The 16,333-nt window shown below is 28.5% G+C and overlaps 1 protein-coding gene across 2 annotated transcripts in view; it reads right to left on the bottom strand.

Moving 5' to 3' along the window:
* Positions 1 to 16,333, bottom strand: part of alpha-Spec (alpha spectrin) — a 93,033-nt gene that overhangs the window by 53,861 nt on the left and 22,839 nt on the right. For both annotated transcript variants that reach the window (XM_085814136.1, XM_085814137.1), the window contains exons 8-18: positions 12,832 to 12,976; positions 12,557 to 12,673; positions 9,569 to 9,742; positions 5,923 to 6,024; positions 5,680 to 5,817; positions 5,384 to 5,494; positions 4,203 to 4,280; positions 3,771 to 3,926; positions 1,906 to 2,048; positions 1,436 to 1,610; positions 142 to 210 (exon numbers count right to left, since the gene is read on the bottom strand). In XM_085814136.1, the coding sequence (XP_085670262.1) occupies positions 142 to 210; positions 1,436 to 1,610; positions 1,906 to 2,048; positions 3,771 to 3,926; positions 4,203 to 4,280; positions 5,384 to 5,494; positions 5,680 to 5,817; positions 5,923 to 6,024; positions 9,569 to 9,742; positions 12,557 to 12,673; positions 12,832 to 12,976 (1,408 nt within the window). The remainder of the gene's footprint in view (positions 1 to 141; positions 211 to 1,435; positions 1,611 to 1,905; positions 2,049 to 3,770; positions 3,927 to 4,202; positions 4,281 to 5,383; positions 5,495 to 5,679; positions 5,818 to 5,922; positions 6,025 to 9,568; positions 9,743 to 12,556; positions 12,674 to 12,831; positions 12,977 to 16,333) is intronic.

Genomic DNA, 16,333 nt, shown 5'->3' with positions numbered 1-16,333 from the left:
ATTACAGCATGTTTACTCTATAAATTTAGAACACCATTATTACAGATCTAATATTTTAGCATCATAAAATTCAGTTTCAATTAGAAATATAATTTTATAAAAAAAAAAAAAAAAATAAGCGAGATTAAACAACATACTGACCTGATGTGATGCAATATCTGCTTCCAACAAAGCATGCTTCTTTATTAAATTCTGCACACTTGTTAAATCCTGAAAATAAACTCTGTTAAATACCAACTTCCACATAACTTCCAATATCTTAATTTTGCATGTATTTATCCAGAAGTATGCTATTAATTTATCATTTCACACATACAAGCCTGTATTTTTGCTATTCTAGTATGTATTAAATTTTTGATGATATGTACATCTATCTTTCTCATGGGTTAAAATAAAATTCTACAGCTCTTAGAAACCAAACAATTTTAAATGTGTTTAAAGTTTCATTTAAATTGTTTTTAGGGTACATATTTTTATATATATTATAACGCTGAAAAAAACTGGAAATTAAAAGATTTCTATTATGTTAACTCTGCATTAATTTTAACCCATAATCGTGATCCCCCCCTCTATCTACTAATGCCTTGTCAATTAATAATCATAAAATAAAAACCTGACATACTTTGATTAGGAGAAAAAATTCTTGCTCTGAAATATCCCTGCAAATATTTAATTACAGTTACCATAACATAAAAGGGCAGTAGGTAGTACACTGTCTTAAACATTACTAATTGTATTTTTTACAATTCTGTCTAAATATTTTATCATAAACACAGTGCTCAATAGCACTTTTTTTAAATAAATAAAAGATTAACATTATATTTAATAAACAAGGAACACACATGTAACTAATGAAAAATATACTTTTTCTATATTAATTATACTCTATATTGTTTCTAAATTAATCATGATGATATTAAAAGACAATTCAGGCATCTGATTTTTAAATCATGTTATCATTACAAATACTCGCTTGAATTTTATAGAATTAGAATGCAGTATTGAGTGGCTAAATTCATGACAATGTCTTAAATTAGTTAACCTTCTTTGCAAAGCGTGATATTATCATATCCCCCCCCAAAAAAAGAGATCAGGTATATTTTATTAGTATATTTTCAGACTCAAGATTGATCCTCGTTCATTGATAAACAATTAATTAAAAATTTTTTTAAATCCTGAATTAGTACTATTTACAAAAATTTAACTCATAATAATTTAAAAGATAATTTTTCATATAATAATTAAAATTTTTTATAATTTAAAAGATTTTTTATTTTAAATTTTATACATTATTTAACTTTATTTTATTTTTTAACGTGATCATTAATAAATTATTATATGAACTAATAATTTATTAAAGTTAAATAACTTTGTTTTATTAAAACATAAAAAAATAAAACAAAATTCCTAAAGGATTTTTAAAAAAATTACAGACCTTTCCATAGTCTTCTGATAAAAGTTGCCCTTCCACTTCAGACAGCCAAATTTCAATATCTTCAATTCCACGATTGAACTGCTGCTGTGCTGCTGCTTCATTTAGTTTTGCACCTTTCCTCTCAGTAGCTTCAACCAAAGATTTCCACATATCCAGTATCTCCATCATTCGCTCACTATACACCCCAAAAATCAGAATGTATGCATATATATCTCAAATACATATTTTACTTTTATAATAATTAATGAAAGCTACACAATGAAAGTTTTTACTGTTATAAGACTGTAATAACGAATTTTATAGAAAATTGTAGACTGAATTTTACTGTTATTAGACAAGAAAACTCAGAATATATACCGACTAGAAAACTTTAAATTACTTTCACTAATTTTAACACACACAACAGTATTTAAAATTACATATATATAACTTCAACATAAATTTGATACAAATATATAGAAAATGATTACCTTATTCTAGAGGATGCATAATGATTTGCTTCCATTAATTCTTGCCCTGTGCTAGCAATCTCATCAATACGGCTTTTATTTGCATTCAGTTCTTGTTCAAAATTTTGATGTTTTTGGACCTTTCCATTCACATTAGTGGGATCCTATTTAAAGCAAAAATTTCATCATTCATAACACTCAAAGCACAAAATGCAATAAACAATGTGTTATATCAGATTTAAAAATAAGCCGATTTCCAATTATTTATGCAATTAAATTAAAGTTGTTAAAACACTGTTTTTGCTTCAGCTTTTCTCAACTGAAATTCAGATATTTAAATGACGCACTAAAATATACATGGAGGGAAAACACTTTTTCTGGTACTTAGTTAATAATGCCAAAATGTGAAATGTAGTAACATGTTTATATCACATGAGTAGTTATGTAATAACAGCACTGCAAGGAGGCAGGAAGAATAAACACTAATCTAGTAATCTTCTATAAAAGATTTTGAAGTTCTTTTTACTGAAGTGGCAGTTTATTTATTTAAAAAAAAAAAAAAAATCTAAATGAATTACACAATTTGCCAGTTGCTAAAGGACAAACATTTGCAATTAAATTCTTCTGAGACAAAGGTATAATTCATGCTGAAAGACTTTACTCAGAAAACAATGAAATAAAATATGTTTCTTCGAAGCAATGATATCAAAGCACAGTGAAAGACTGTGCATGATAAGAAAAGTTTCTAGAGCAAGACGTTGCTTTTGAAAAATACATGCATTCCTTTCACAGTGTCAAGAGGTCATTGCTGTTGCTAAAATGGTAATATTTTATCAGAATTTCATTTGTTAGACTTGATATAAAAACTTTTCAGTTTATTGGTTATATTACTTTTCAAGATGAAATCAATATTTTAAGATAAACTAACAAATTTTAAGTGAACTCCTTGTAATATTTATTTTACATTCTAAATAAATTAAAACATAAAATTTACACAAATTTAAATGCATTTAGTATGCACTTTAGTATGCATTTAGTACATGCATAGTAAAACCTTGCTTAACAATGAAGACGTAGAGTAGAAGACATGTTAACACTGCATTCCTGAAAATTGGCCATCTCTGATTTTTCCCTAAATCAGCTCTTTTCATTGCCTCATTATTTTGAGATAACTACATAGTTTAGAATGAAAAACCAGTAACCTCAGAATACAGTACACATAAATACTGAACTGAAATTCCAGGAGACGATTTTCATGTATATGGTGGTACAAAATGGTGGTACATTTAATGGACGATTTTCATTTAATGGTGGTACAAAACAGTTTGCACGCTTTGTGAGAAAGCAAAGAATACAAGAACTCTCATTATTTTAAATAATATAGATACATAAATGTATTGCAATTAATATTTTTGCTTTAATGTAGTATGTATGTATTTATCCCCATAAAATAATTCTCACTAATAAATAAAATAATTCTTACTGGTTACCCAAAAAATTTTAATATCTGAAATGAGGCTATGCCAATTAATTCGAATAAATGGGATTCTAAAGTAAATTCATAATAACATTAAGAAAAATGGTGAGATTTAAGAGCTTAAATTTGATAATGTGTTCCATAAAAATAAAAATTACCATTATGGCATATTAACACAAGTCATGCTTCCACAATTCATATTTCAGAGGAAACTAATGACGATTTAAAATAATAACTTAATATGAAGTCAATTATAAAAGAGTTTAAATAAAAATATTTAGAATATAGATTATGAAAACATTTATAATGCATTATTTTTTTTTAAAAAAAAGAGGGTTCCACATACATAAAAATAAGAACTTTTTATAAACTAATACATTCCAAAAAGAAAAATTTATGATATACAAACCAAATAACTTTCATCCGTAGCTGTCTTTAATTTTTCACTAATCCATCCTTTTGTTTCATCACAGTCCCTTTCAAATTGTTGCAGGCGATAAGAGTCTTCCAACATAGACCTTCTGATGTCAGATTTTTCCATTAAAGCTGATCTTCGTTCTAGCAACTAAAATCCAGAAAACAATTTAAGCAGGTGAATCTTTAGGTGGATAATAAATAACTAAAAACTTATTTCTAATACAAATTAATATTAAATTCTGCTTAAATTACAGGATTAAACAAATTAAGCAGTTTAACAAAAAGAGAAAAAGTAAAGTTAATGGACCAAAGGAACAAAAATAATTATGCAAATTCCTCCTTTTGGGGGCACAAAGATAAATAATTGCATAAAATATGTGGCCCATCAGTTTAAACTACTCTATAGAAGAAAACAGAAACTCACAGCAGCTCTTCTCTGTGCTACATCATCAGCTGCATAGTGTTGCCCTTCAATCAGCTTGGTTGCAAATTCATCTAGAGCCTTGGAGAAAAAATAATAGGTGATCAGAGAAAACGATATAAGTCTGATGTTGATTAAAAATTTAGAAGAGAACACATTAATATTTTTTCATTAAAAATATATATATAACAGAAGACCAAAAATCTACATAGCTTGGGATATGAGGCTATAATACAACCTCATATTCCAAGCTGTGCAGATCAGGTCACAAATGATAAATTCAGGTCATAAATAAAAAATAATTATATTTTAGATTTTTTTAAATCAAAAATGAACCTAACACTTACAAAAATTAATTTCTATCAAAAAAGTATAAAAAAAGCACACAAGAAATTATTTTTAACATTTCTCAAACGTCTGCTTTATAGCAGTTTGTTTCAAAACTTTTAATCGTTCCATTTTTTAAAAATTAATATTTCTGCAAACTATAAATAATTGTAACTTCCTGATCAATTAGAGTTTTGTTCTAAATTCACTTTCTTATTATTACTCACAGGAAAAATTAAAAACTTTAAAATTTCTTATGATGTTAAGGAAAAAATACAATTTCCTAGCTCTGATTGCACTAATGGTTAAACAAATTCCCCTGTGCTATATTCCCTCCTCCCAATTAAAACTGCAGAATTCTCCCAATTAAAACTGCAGAATACATCTTCAATTAGGGGTACCAGATTGGCAGTTAATGTCAAAATATTGGGAACATTTATAAAAGTGATAATCATAACTTGCTTCAATATAGAATGAGTTGCAAATAGTTCAGATGTTGGCCATAGTCACCAAAGCTAAATTCATACCTCCACCTAAAGCACAGATAAATTGCAATCGCGTAAAGCTTTTGTTTAAACTCAGCCTCTTCACTGCAACATAAATTTATTTCCTTCTTCTTAATAACCAACAAGTGGCAGAAATACCTTTTACAATAGACCTATCCCTCAGCCATAACATCACTCATTGCGCATTTCTGATTTTTAGTTGAAACTTCACAATCTTATCAATAGTGACATAAGAAAGATTTCACGGATTTCAAGTGTTGGCAGATTAATGGGTTTATCAGTCTTCTACTACTGTACACAATTTTATATTTCACACTGCAAAATTAAAACATTTAAATAAGGATATACTACCTTTATTTTTTCTTCCTGTGCTGCTAGCGATTTCTCAAAATCTTCATGTTTTTTAATTAGAGCTTCCACAGAGTCAAGAGAGTCACCAAGATCTTCATTGACTAAAAATGCCTAAGAAATATTTTCTAATTAAGCAAAATTGAAAAACAAACTAAAGACTAAGTATTAAATAGAAAATTTTGAAATCATCTAATACGTTAATAGTCTTTCATTTAAAAATTTTCAATGCTGCAGATACAAAACACAAATAAACAAACAAAAATACACATAACCACACAAAAGAATTTATTTCTTACTTCTTGCTTGGCCATCCAAGTATCAGCTTGCTCTGTATCTCTGTAAAATAGCTGCAAATCCATGCACTGTTCATACAGTATACGTCGTTCCTCCCATAAGGATAACAAGGACTGTTTCTCACTCGCTAGAGTAACTAACTGTTTAAATTACACAATATTTTTTAGTTCAACTTATAATTTTATACGTCATGAAAAACATATTAACAAAAAGGAATAATGTCACAGATATAATTAAACACATACCTTCTCTTTGACTTCATCAATTGCATAGTGGTCTTGATCTAACAACATTTTTCCTGCTTCTGCAGTAGCTCTGAAACTATCCTCTCTCGCATCTATTTCACCCTAAGAATAAAGGATACACAATTTTTTACAGCAGTACTGAAATTTATAGATATAAAGATACTGATAACTAAAATGTAAGAAACTATATAAAGCACTTTAGTTTCACATACTTTAGTTACCCACAGCAAGGACAAAATGATGACTTCAAAATTATAAATGCATCAATGGCTGATTTAGATTCATAATTTTTAACTAAAATATACATATAAAGTTACATTAAATAGTAATAATTAAAAGCTGCAATATATAAAATCATTCTTATGAGCACAGGATTAAAAATTTTAAACATATATTAAACAAATTGATGAACTATAAACTCAATAAAAATCATTTTAAATGTATATAAATCCAGAACAAAGGTAAAATTTAATGGGAAAATGTTTCCACTGATAATAGTGTCTTTCCTAATTGGTTCAGCACTCAAAAGCTGTATATAAATAATTAAAATACATCTTCATATTTTTTTTAATCTTCAATTTAACTCTAATACAATATTCAATCATGCACAAAAAAAAAAAAAAAAAAGCAACAGCAAAGGTTTAAAGTATGTAAATTTTTCTATTCTTTATGAAATCAATCTTTAAATTCTGCTGCAATTAGCATATAAAATGATCTTGAATTCAGTATTTTATAATAAACATTAAAAAGTTCAATGAAGATTGATATATAATGAACATACTATAACGAAGACATTTAACATTATTTCAAACTGCATAATATTAAAATTTTGTTTTAACGTTGTAAAGTCCGCTCTTGCATCAGCTAAAAGAGCATCACTAATTCTGAAAAGAAAACTCTCTTTAATCCACTATAATTTTACAAAACATTTTAATATAATAATTAATGCAATTCATTTTGACGTTATGAAAATAAAATTCTAAGTTTCAAGAGAAAAAATTCTTTTAGTATTTCTATAGTTATGTAAAGTATTTCTGTACCTTCATTTAAGCATAAATTTAAAACAGACATGCCTCAAAGAACTCTCTTCATATCAATCATTTCAGTTTTCATTAATGACAGCTGTGACACAGAATAAAAATCGAATCCTTTATTTTGATTTCGCAAGCAATTTCCGATTTTCAATTCAAATAATTATATTACAACCATTTCTTCTTTGCAGCATAAAACCCTCACTTATACCATGTTTTTTAAAACTTTTATTCATTATTATAAAGCTTCAGTTCATAACCTTGTACTTAAAGATAACAAAATGATTTGGATCTTTAAAATTAATATGAACTTTTGCCTTTCATATTCAGAAGTCTTAGATAAGCACAAGTATATGTTTTTCCTGAGATAAACTCAATGCATGTAAATATCTGATTAAAAATATTTCCTTTTTTATTACATGAAATTCTTAAATATATCTAATACTTCTCAATGTTTTTATTGATGTTATGTGAAAACATTGCTGGTGTTAAATAAAATTAAAACTTCATTTAAGTCCTGATACATACAGAAAAAAAACAATTACATCTTGTTTTAATTTAAATACAGCATCTTAATGTCTTTGATTCAATTCTCGACCAGAGTTCACAACTGCATCTATAATGGATCCACATACTTCCCATTTCCTAAATAGATCTATTTCATTAAGGTAGAATCTTCTAACTGAACAGACATTTTACTTATTTTATGAGAATGAAAGCAATAAATCTAAACAAAAGACAATAATTGGTAAAATCCAAAAAAGTTACACTTAACCTCTTCTTTAATCCATAAAGTATTTGTCAGAAAAACTACTACATATAAGCAATAGAATTTTTCTATTGGTTTAATTATAATCCAGTTTATTCGATGATAAAAATAACACCTCAAAATTTCCTCAAATGATCCATGCTTCATACATAGATATAACAAAAAATTGTTCATGTATGTACTCGTTGGGGGGGGGGGAAGCATATAGAGCTGCTCAAAATGCTTTGTGCTATGTTCATTGTAAAACTGATGAAAAATTATAAGAACTATTCATTTGTAAAACTGATGAAAAATTATAAGAACTATTCATTTGTAAAACTGATGAAAAATTATAAGAACTATTCATTTCTCCAAAATAAATCCTTTAAATGCATAAGGAATGTTTTAACATAATTATATATAACTATGTCATTATAAGTTCCCATCAATAAATAATGCTTTATAAACATATTAATTTAGATCCATGATATTAATTTCATCAAGATTTATTTCTTTGCATTACAGTTGAGCAACTAATAAAGATATAATTTGTATGAAATATTCAGAACAACAACATATAACTCTGCAATTTGTTTTTAATTTTTTAATAATGTAGTTAAAAGAATATTCTGCATCAACTCTCTGCCCCCTTCAAATAACTCTGCATATCAAATTATATGCAGTTTTATTATTCATTAATATACAATAATATTAAGACTTAATATTGAAATTAAAATTATCTAACTTTAAGACATTATTTCAAAGAATTATTTCTATCATAATAAGGAAATATAACAGAAAAATACTTCTTATAATTATCAAGTATTTTTAAAGAACAAAAAAATTCAAAAACTGAAATCAATGATAAATGCAATTTCATTTCAATTTTCTAAAAATCGTTAGTCAAAATATTTATTTATATAACAGACTATATAGACTATATTAAGTAGATTTAGTTTTGGGTTTAACATGCCTAAAACTAAATCTACTTAATTTTAATAGATATATGTAAAATAGTTTAACAATTTTGGTGCAATAAATTCTACTAAAAGATGCAAAAATATGGAATTAAATTTCATAGCAAACTCTTAACTATTACACTGCACTAAAGTGTGGTAAGAAAATATTATGTAATGTATGACTAACATAAGCTCACTTGAAAACATCCTTTAGAATAATGTATCACAATTTTGAAACCAAATAACACCGGAAATAAATAACTGATAATAAATATTATAATTTTATAGCAGAACCACCACCACCACCCCTCAAAAAGAAAATGAACAGCAAAAATAGCTTTCAAATACTTTTTTTAAATGCTGAAAAAATACCGTATTTATGCGAATCTAATGCGCATCCCCATTTTAAAACTTTAAATAATAAAAAAATTGTTTGTCGGCGAATGTAATGCGCATCAATAGTATGAGGAATTTATTGAATCTTTAGTTGCAAACAGTGCCAATTTCTGTTGCCGCCACAAGCGAACATTGCTCTCAGCTACGTTGAACTCTCTCCCTGCCTTTCTATTGCCATTTTTTTTTCAGCATAAAGAATTACTTTACGTTTGAAAGTAGCGTCATATGACATTCTTCTCTGTTTGCCCTCCATTTCGTGACTACGTACTCTGCAGTTTGTATCCTCTATGCAATAATGTGTCAACGATAAATGTAATGGTAAATGTAGTCGAGAAATACAGTAATCCATTGTTACAATTTAAATTTGGTTGACGTCATCGGCGAACTTTGCACTCGAATCTAATGCGCCATCGAATCTAATGCGCACCCCAATTTTGGATACTTCATTTGGCCAAAAACGATGCGCATTAGATTCGCGTAAATACGGTATATAGGGGAAACATTGATGATACCTTATGTTCTTGGTGACGCTCTAGAAGTGCCTCAGCTCCAGCAACATCTTTAGCAAGCTCATCAGCAGAAATTATTGCTTTCATATCATGGATCCAGGAAACTAAATCTCTAAAATCAGCCAAAAACTTGTGCAGCAAATAAGACTCATCCAATCGCCTGCGTCTTTCTTGAGCCTATCAGAAAAAATATAATTAATATTAATAAAAACAATTTATAACGTTAATGAATATAATATTAAATGAAATGTTTTATTGAAAAAATTAAAAGCTCTGAGTTGAAATGAATAAAAATACATGCAATGATAATGACAATAGTTAGTGATAAATTTGGTAACTAAATTTTGATAAATTTGGTAACTAAATTCAGATTTTTTTAAAACCCCCTCTGAGCAACAAGATGTTTTTTTTTGGGGGGGGACATACTCATGAAAAGTTTCATTTACACAACATTCACCAGCCCAGATTTAAATAATTACTTCTTTTACTCTTTGTTTTCACAAACTTTTATTTGTTAAGATGTGTTTGTATTTAGATCATTTAGTGTAGAATCTGCATGCAGGCGTAAAAAAAATGGTGGCACCTAAGAAAACTAATTTTTGGACATATGTGGGTCCTCCATTCAAACATGTGCACCTCAAAGCTCAAATGATGAATTATTTGCATCATATTTTATGTGAGTTTAATAACATTATGATTAAAATATTCAATACTTAAAAGTAACAAGTTGCCACTCAATAAAAAGTTCAATATTTATATTTCAAAATTTTAATCCGATGATTTAATATGTAATGTGTAGCTACTGAACCCCTCTCCACCTCTCAACATTTGTTTCTTCCAGGACTAGTTCATTGCCATTTGGCAAAGTTTACAGTATTTAATTTTTCTTCCAAATTTAATGTCTGCTATTGATTAATAAAGCAAGCGATTTAAAAACAATCAGTGCAGTTCTTCATCTCTGTTATTATTAATTACTAGCTTGATGCATGAAATTACATTAGATAGACTCATTGAAAGCATTGTACAAATTTTATTATTTATAATAACTATTTAGGTGGCTGGCTGTGCACATTGCTGGACTACGCATGAAGTGATTAATACAAAATGTCCTTAATCTGGATGTATTCAACACCTAGAAAAACAATGTTTACCAAGCAAAAAGGAAAATGAGTTACATGAATACAGTACAAATTCCGAAATCCGGATTCATCGGGACTTCGGCGATTTCGGATTTGGGATTTTTCCAGATATAAGATCATCAATGTAAATCTGGTAAAATGGTATGCAGAAATTATACAATTAAAAATATGAAATTGTAATTTATGAAATAAAGAACAATTATCTAAAGGGTATCAAAATTTACAAAAAAAAGCTTAATGTTATTTTTTTTCCCTTATTAAACATTTCTTTCAATGTAACTTATTTAAGTTGCTTCCACAAAAAAATCAAAAAGTTCCTTTTCCTTTTTTCTTATGTTACATACAGTCGACTTTCTAATGCCATACTCCTCGCATAATTTTGAGATGGATATGCTTTTATCCATTTTTTGCAGCAATTCCATTTTTTGTTTAATGGACATCAAAACATGGTTTCGCTTTGTAGATGGCAGCACCAGAATTGGAAACTTTTTTTCAACATAATCGAAAGTTCAAGCATAATTTTTATAAAATTGCCGTAGTAATAACAGTCTGTAAAAAATAATAAGCTGAATCAAATTAGAAGATTAGGGAGCTATATTAACTGAAATGCCTTAGAATCAGTAAAGATAATTTTAGCCTAACTTAATAGCATCCGTTATATATTACTGGCTGTGCATCAAAAGATTGGCGACGAAAGCCAAGTTGTTTCGCTAAATTTTGTCTTGCTCCTACTGAGTACTGAATTAAGCCTGAATTGTATTAGTTTAATTACTTACTATACCTACATTTATTTCTTGCACATGCTTAAAACTAACCGGAGTTCTGAATAAATAAACTCCCACATATACTTAAGGCTTTATCTAGGGCCGGCGCTAGATACCACCTGGTGCAATCTCAACAGGTCCTAAATTCTGCTACAAAGCGCCTTCCTATGTTCTAAATTTTCACCAGGCCTAAACTTTGGATCCCAGGTGCTTTCCCTAAATCATAAAAAACTTCTCATCCCTTAATTTTGCCACTCGGTACTTAACCAAATTCCAAAAATTTCGTCTTCCCAAAATTCTGTCGTCCGGTGTCAACATATTCTGCCGCCGCTTCTGGGTTTATGGTGAATAACATATCAGTTATTCTTAATTAAAATAGCACCAAATGTAATCTTTTGGCCTATGAGTTTTATTAACAAAATCTATTTTTAGCATATGAAAAGAAATTTTTGTTGAATTTTTCTTCGCCAACATTTCTTACAGCATTTAAAAATCTATAATCATCACCAAGTGTAGCATAAAAGGTTGTCATATTCTTGTTATTCAATTACTAATATAAAAAATAGTTTAGACATCACAGCATTGAGTTATTACTGAAGCTGTCATGCACTGATAAACATGCAGTGATGAAAGCAAAATATAATAAATAATGACTTGCAGGTCAGCATCAGGGATATAAAATAAGTGAATATTTGGTTTGAGATGTATGCCAAGCAGATACTCAACTACGGAGCCAAATTATTAATCTCACAAATTTATGCTTACATGACTGTTTTTCCATAATGAGTATTTTATTTAGTGCCTAAGTGAATTTAAGAATTGGAATTTTTAAGTGAAAATCTCCACACGTTTTATCATGGAAGGAAAAATCAAATTCGCATGTGTAAAGCAAAAATAATAATAATAATAATAATAATAATTTATTTGTGGCTTTGAGGTCCTGATTTTAGATCATTCCGGATAATGGATGTCTGGATTTCGGACTTTATACTGTAATATGCAGATGGTATAATAAGAGATACATATATAAAAATTACTTTATATAAAACACAGCACCAATTCACTGAAACATAATTAAAGCAATTTACCTTTGATTTTAAGCTTTCCCAGTTTGAGGATATTTCAGCATTTTTTGACTGAATCTGACTTGAATGATCTTGATGAATATTACACAGTCTATCAGCTTCTTGAGCCAATGTCATAACCTGTTTTATTAAAATTATACATTAGATTAAACTACACTGTTTTATTAGTTATAATAAAAATCAAAAATTATTTTAATAAAAATTAAATAATTTCATTTCAGATATACATTCAAGTTTACAATGGCTTAACATCGCTAGTCATTCAATATATTCAATACCTTATCTTCTAAAGCTGCCAAATCACGTTCAATACCCTCATGTTTTCTTTGCAAGGTCTGTACACTGACTAAATCTCTACCATAATCGTCAGAGGATAGAACTAAGTCCTTCTCAGTAATCCATGCAATAGTTTCATCAGCATCTCTGTTTAACAAAAAATATAAACGGTCACTTCATGTGCATGACATTTTTACTCTTAATAAATATCTAATTCAATGACCATTTATATTCAGTAATATATTCCACATTATTATTATTCAACATTAAACTGAACATGTAATTTCAGATAACATTTTAGGGAAGCATCAACAGAAAATATACTATACATATTGGACATTACTTATGATAGGGACAGTGGCGTAGCTAGGGTGGGGCAAGGAAAGGAGACATCTGTCCCCAGGTGCAGCATCCAAGAGACGCCAAATTGATGTGATGAAATTGCAGAATGAAATGTTTTCCATTCTTGGCACACAGAAAGTAGTGCAAAATCTTCAGTTGTCCCCGGGCACTGAAAACCTTAGCTACCCAGGGTAGCTAGGGTTTTCAGAGCTAGGGTTTTCAGTGCCGGTACAGGGATTAGTGTTGTGCTTGCTAAATGAAAATTTTTATTTGAAATACTTTAATAAATTAAGTATTAATTATATGAAAGCCAAAAAAAGAATTAAATCTTTTACACATATGAAAATTTTTATAGTTTTTACACAATTTTTGAAAAATTAATATATGACACTAATTTTGAACTGATTAATTTTTTATTTATGTTTTGCATTACTAACAAATGCTACCTCTTATTTGCATTTTCGTATATTAATCCATACAAATGTCTTAAACATTTTATCATTTGCCATAAAATGAGTATTACAAACACAAACATTAAAATTTAAAATACAGTCAAAAGTCGTTAATCCGGACTCGTCGGGACGATTCCGGATTATCGATTTTTCCGGATTATAGATCATCAGTTTAAATCGCGTAAGATGGCATGCAGAAATTCTAAAATTAAAAATATGACACCGTAATTTATGAAATAAAGAACAATTATGATCTAAAGGGTATCAAAATTTACAAAAAAAAGCTTAATATTTATTTGTTTACTTTATTAAACATTTCAATGTAAGTTGTTTAAGTTGCTTCGTTTTATGTGATACTTTCTCTTTAATTCTATAAACAGACATAATTTTTTGTTCAGTTACAAAGTTTCGCTGTTCAAGTCCCGTGAATTGCTGGCCGAGAATACCGACTAACTTGTCAATCGAAATTTTTTCGTTTTCACTAACCTCTCTGTCACATTCTTCATGTCTTTATCCATTTTTTGCAGCAATTCCACTTTTTGTTTGATGGACATCGAAACATACTTTCGTTTTGTACGATCCTTTGGGAGCTCCAGATTCGGAAATTCTATTTGACATAATCGAAAGTTCAAGTTTACTTTTATAGTATTGCTCTTACAGTCTGCAAAAAATAATAAGCCGGATCCAATTTGAAAATTAATGAACAACGCAATCATCAACATTAACTGAAATAAATAATTAGATAATTTTAGCTTATACCGTTCGTTATACGTAAAACGTTCAGGCGAAAACGTATTCTGCGCTTGCGCGCACGCAAATGCGCAGTCGTAAGAGGTCTTACACGCAAGCGTAAAAGCCTATGCACATGTGTCAACGCGGCGCATGCGCAAAACGTTTTTAGCTTTGAGGTCCAGATTATAGATCATTCTGGATTATGGGTGTCCGAATTAACGACTTTTGACTGTATTCCTGATAAAGATATGTAACATGAAGCTTTTGGTGACTTCATTTGTGATTTTAAGACTTTGCCTTTCAATTACTGATAAATTTTGTTTATTTCTAGCATTCACGAATATAACCAAAAAGAATGGAATTTAAATGTGGTCAAATAAAAACTGCAAATTACTACACATAAATTAAATGTTAGCTAAATATAAGACTATCTATATAATGCCCAAAATTACTGAAAATAAAAGTTATTGTTTACTTATTTTATTCCCTGAAAGGAATAACTTAAAATGATTAAAAACTTTAATAAGATCACCAAATATCATATCAAATTATATCATCCTTCCTCAAATTTCAGTGAAAAGTTAACGGTACACAGATTCTACCATTAACTTTTCACTGAAAACTAAGAAAAAAATTAAGGTATTTATTCTTAGCTAATTTATCTTCTGTTTAGCAATGTATGTTATAGAATGAAAAAGATTAAGAACCTGCCAGCAAAAAAAACTATACAATTCAGAACTGACTAAAATAATATTTTCCACAAACAGCTATGGTAATATAATTTTTTCATTAACTTGCATTATTAGTACAAAAATAAGTTCTAATAAACCAAAAGCCGCTAACTGATAAATAGTAAAATGTAAATTTCAGTTATTATTGTTAAACAGTCTTTCATATATTTAGTTAAAACACTTGAACACTTTCGCTTAATTAATTTACCTCTGAAGTATTTAAAATTCATAAAGATTTGGATTATTACATTTGGATATTTAAAATTCATAAAGATTGTTTTTCGCAAATTTTAATGCAAGAATGCTACCTCATATTGATTCATATGAATTTTCAATAGAAAAAGCTTCCAAAAAAAATTCATTAAGTGGCTTTAAAATGCAGTTCATGATAATTGACTTTACTGAAAAGAACAAAAAATTACATCTAGTATGCAACATGCTATTAACCTTTTCGCAACGGCGCACCTTTGTTCAAGACGCTCGTGCGGGACGGAAGAGAATCGAAGGCAGTCACCATACAGGACGGAGATTTTGCATCGCTAAGCCTAATTTTATAACAAAAATCAGAAAAACAAAGTTTCGCTTCTAGCATCGTAATTTTTGGTATCATTTTAGATTATTACTTGAGCTCTTATATATGTTAAAATTAGACCTTAAAACATTTTTTTCTTTATTTTACATGAAAATATACTTAAAAAATTGCTCATCTTCTAAAATAATTTTCGGAAGCGCTATTCAAATTATTCCAAAGTTTTAATTGATAAAATCCATCAATAAAGTTTAAAATTAATAAAAAGAACAAAATAAAGACTATTTACAGTAAGAAGTAACAAAATTTAAAATGAAAAAGAGTGTAGTAAATCTCGAAGCACAGAGAAGTATCACTTTGTAACTCTTAGAAAAAGTATCACTTTTTAACTCTTTAGAAAATGAATCAGTACTCTCATTTGCGTTAGTAAATGGTTCACTAACCATACGAGGGTATTCTTCCTCTGATAAATAGCGCCTTCCACCTTCCCGCCATAATAGACTGGAGGTGAGGCTTTCCTAAATAAAAAAAAGAAGGAACGGAAATATATCTGAAGGCAATGCAAAACATAAAAAAACTCCGCACGGTAACCAGTAACCCTAAAAGACCGTACATACTAGAGGAAAAAAAAATATAAAAAGGAATTGGATATAAATCAGATACGAGAATGTTTTCATTAGCATGCAGCGATTTAAAGAGCCCACCTCTGTTTACGCTT

Source organism: Stegodyphus dumicola, chromosome 3, assembly GCF_044657685.1.
Source record: "Stegodyphus dumicola isolate Sdum_Otavi_A_Nest chromosome 3, ASM4465768v1".
In the NCBI taxonomy this organism is placed as follows: Eukaryota; Metazoa; Arthropoda; class Arachnida; order Araneae; family Eresidae; genus Stegodyphus; species Stegodyphus dumicola.
Note: the sequence above shows the minus strand (reverse complement) of the source record. Positions and strands in the feature narration are given on the sequence as shown.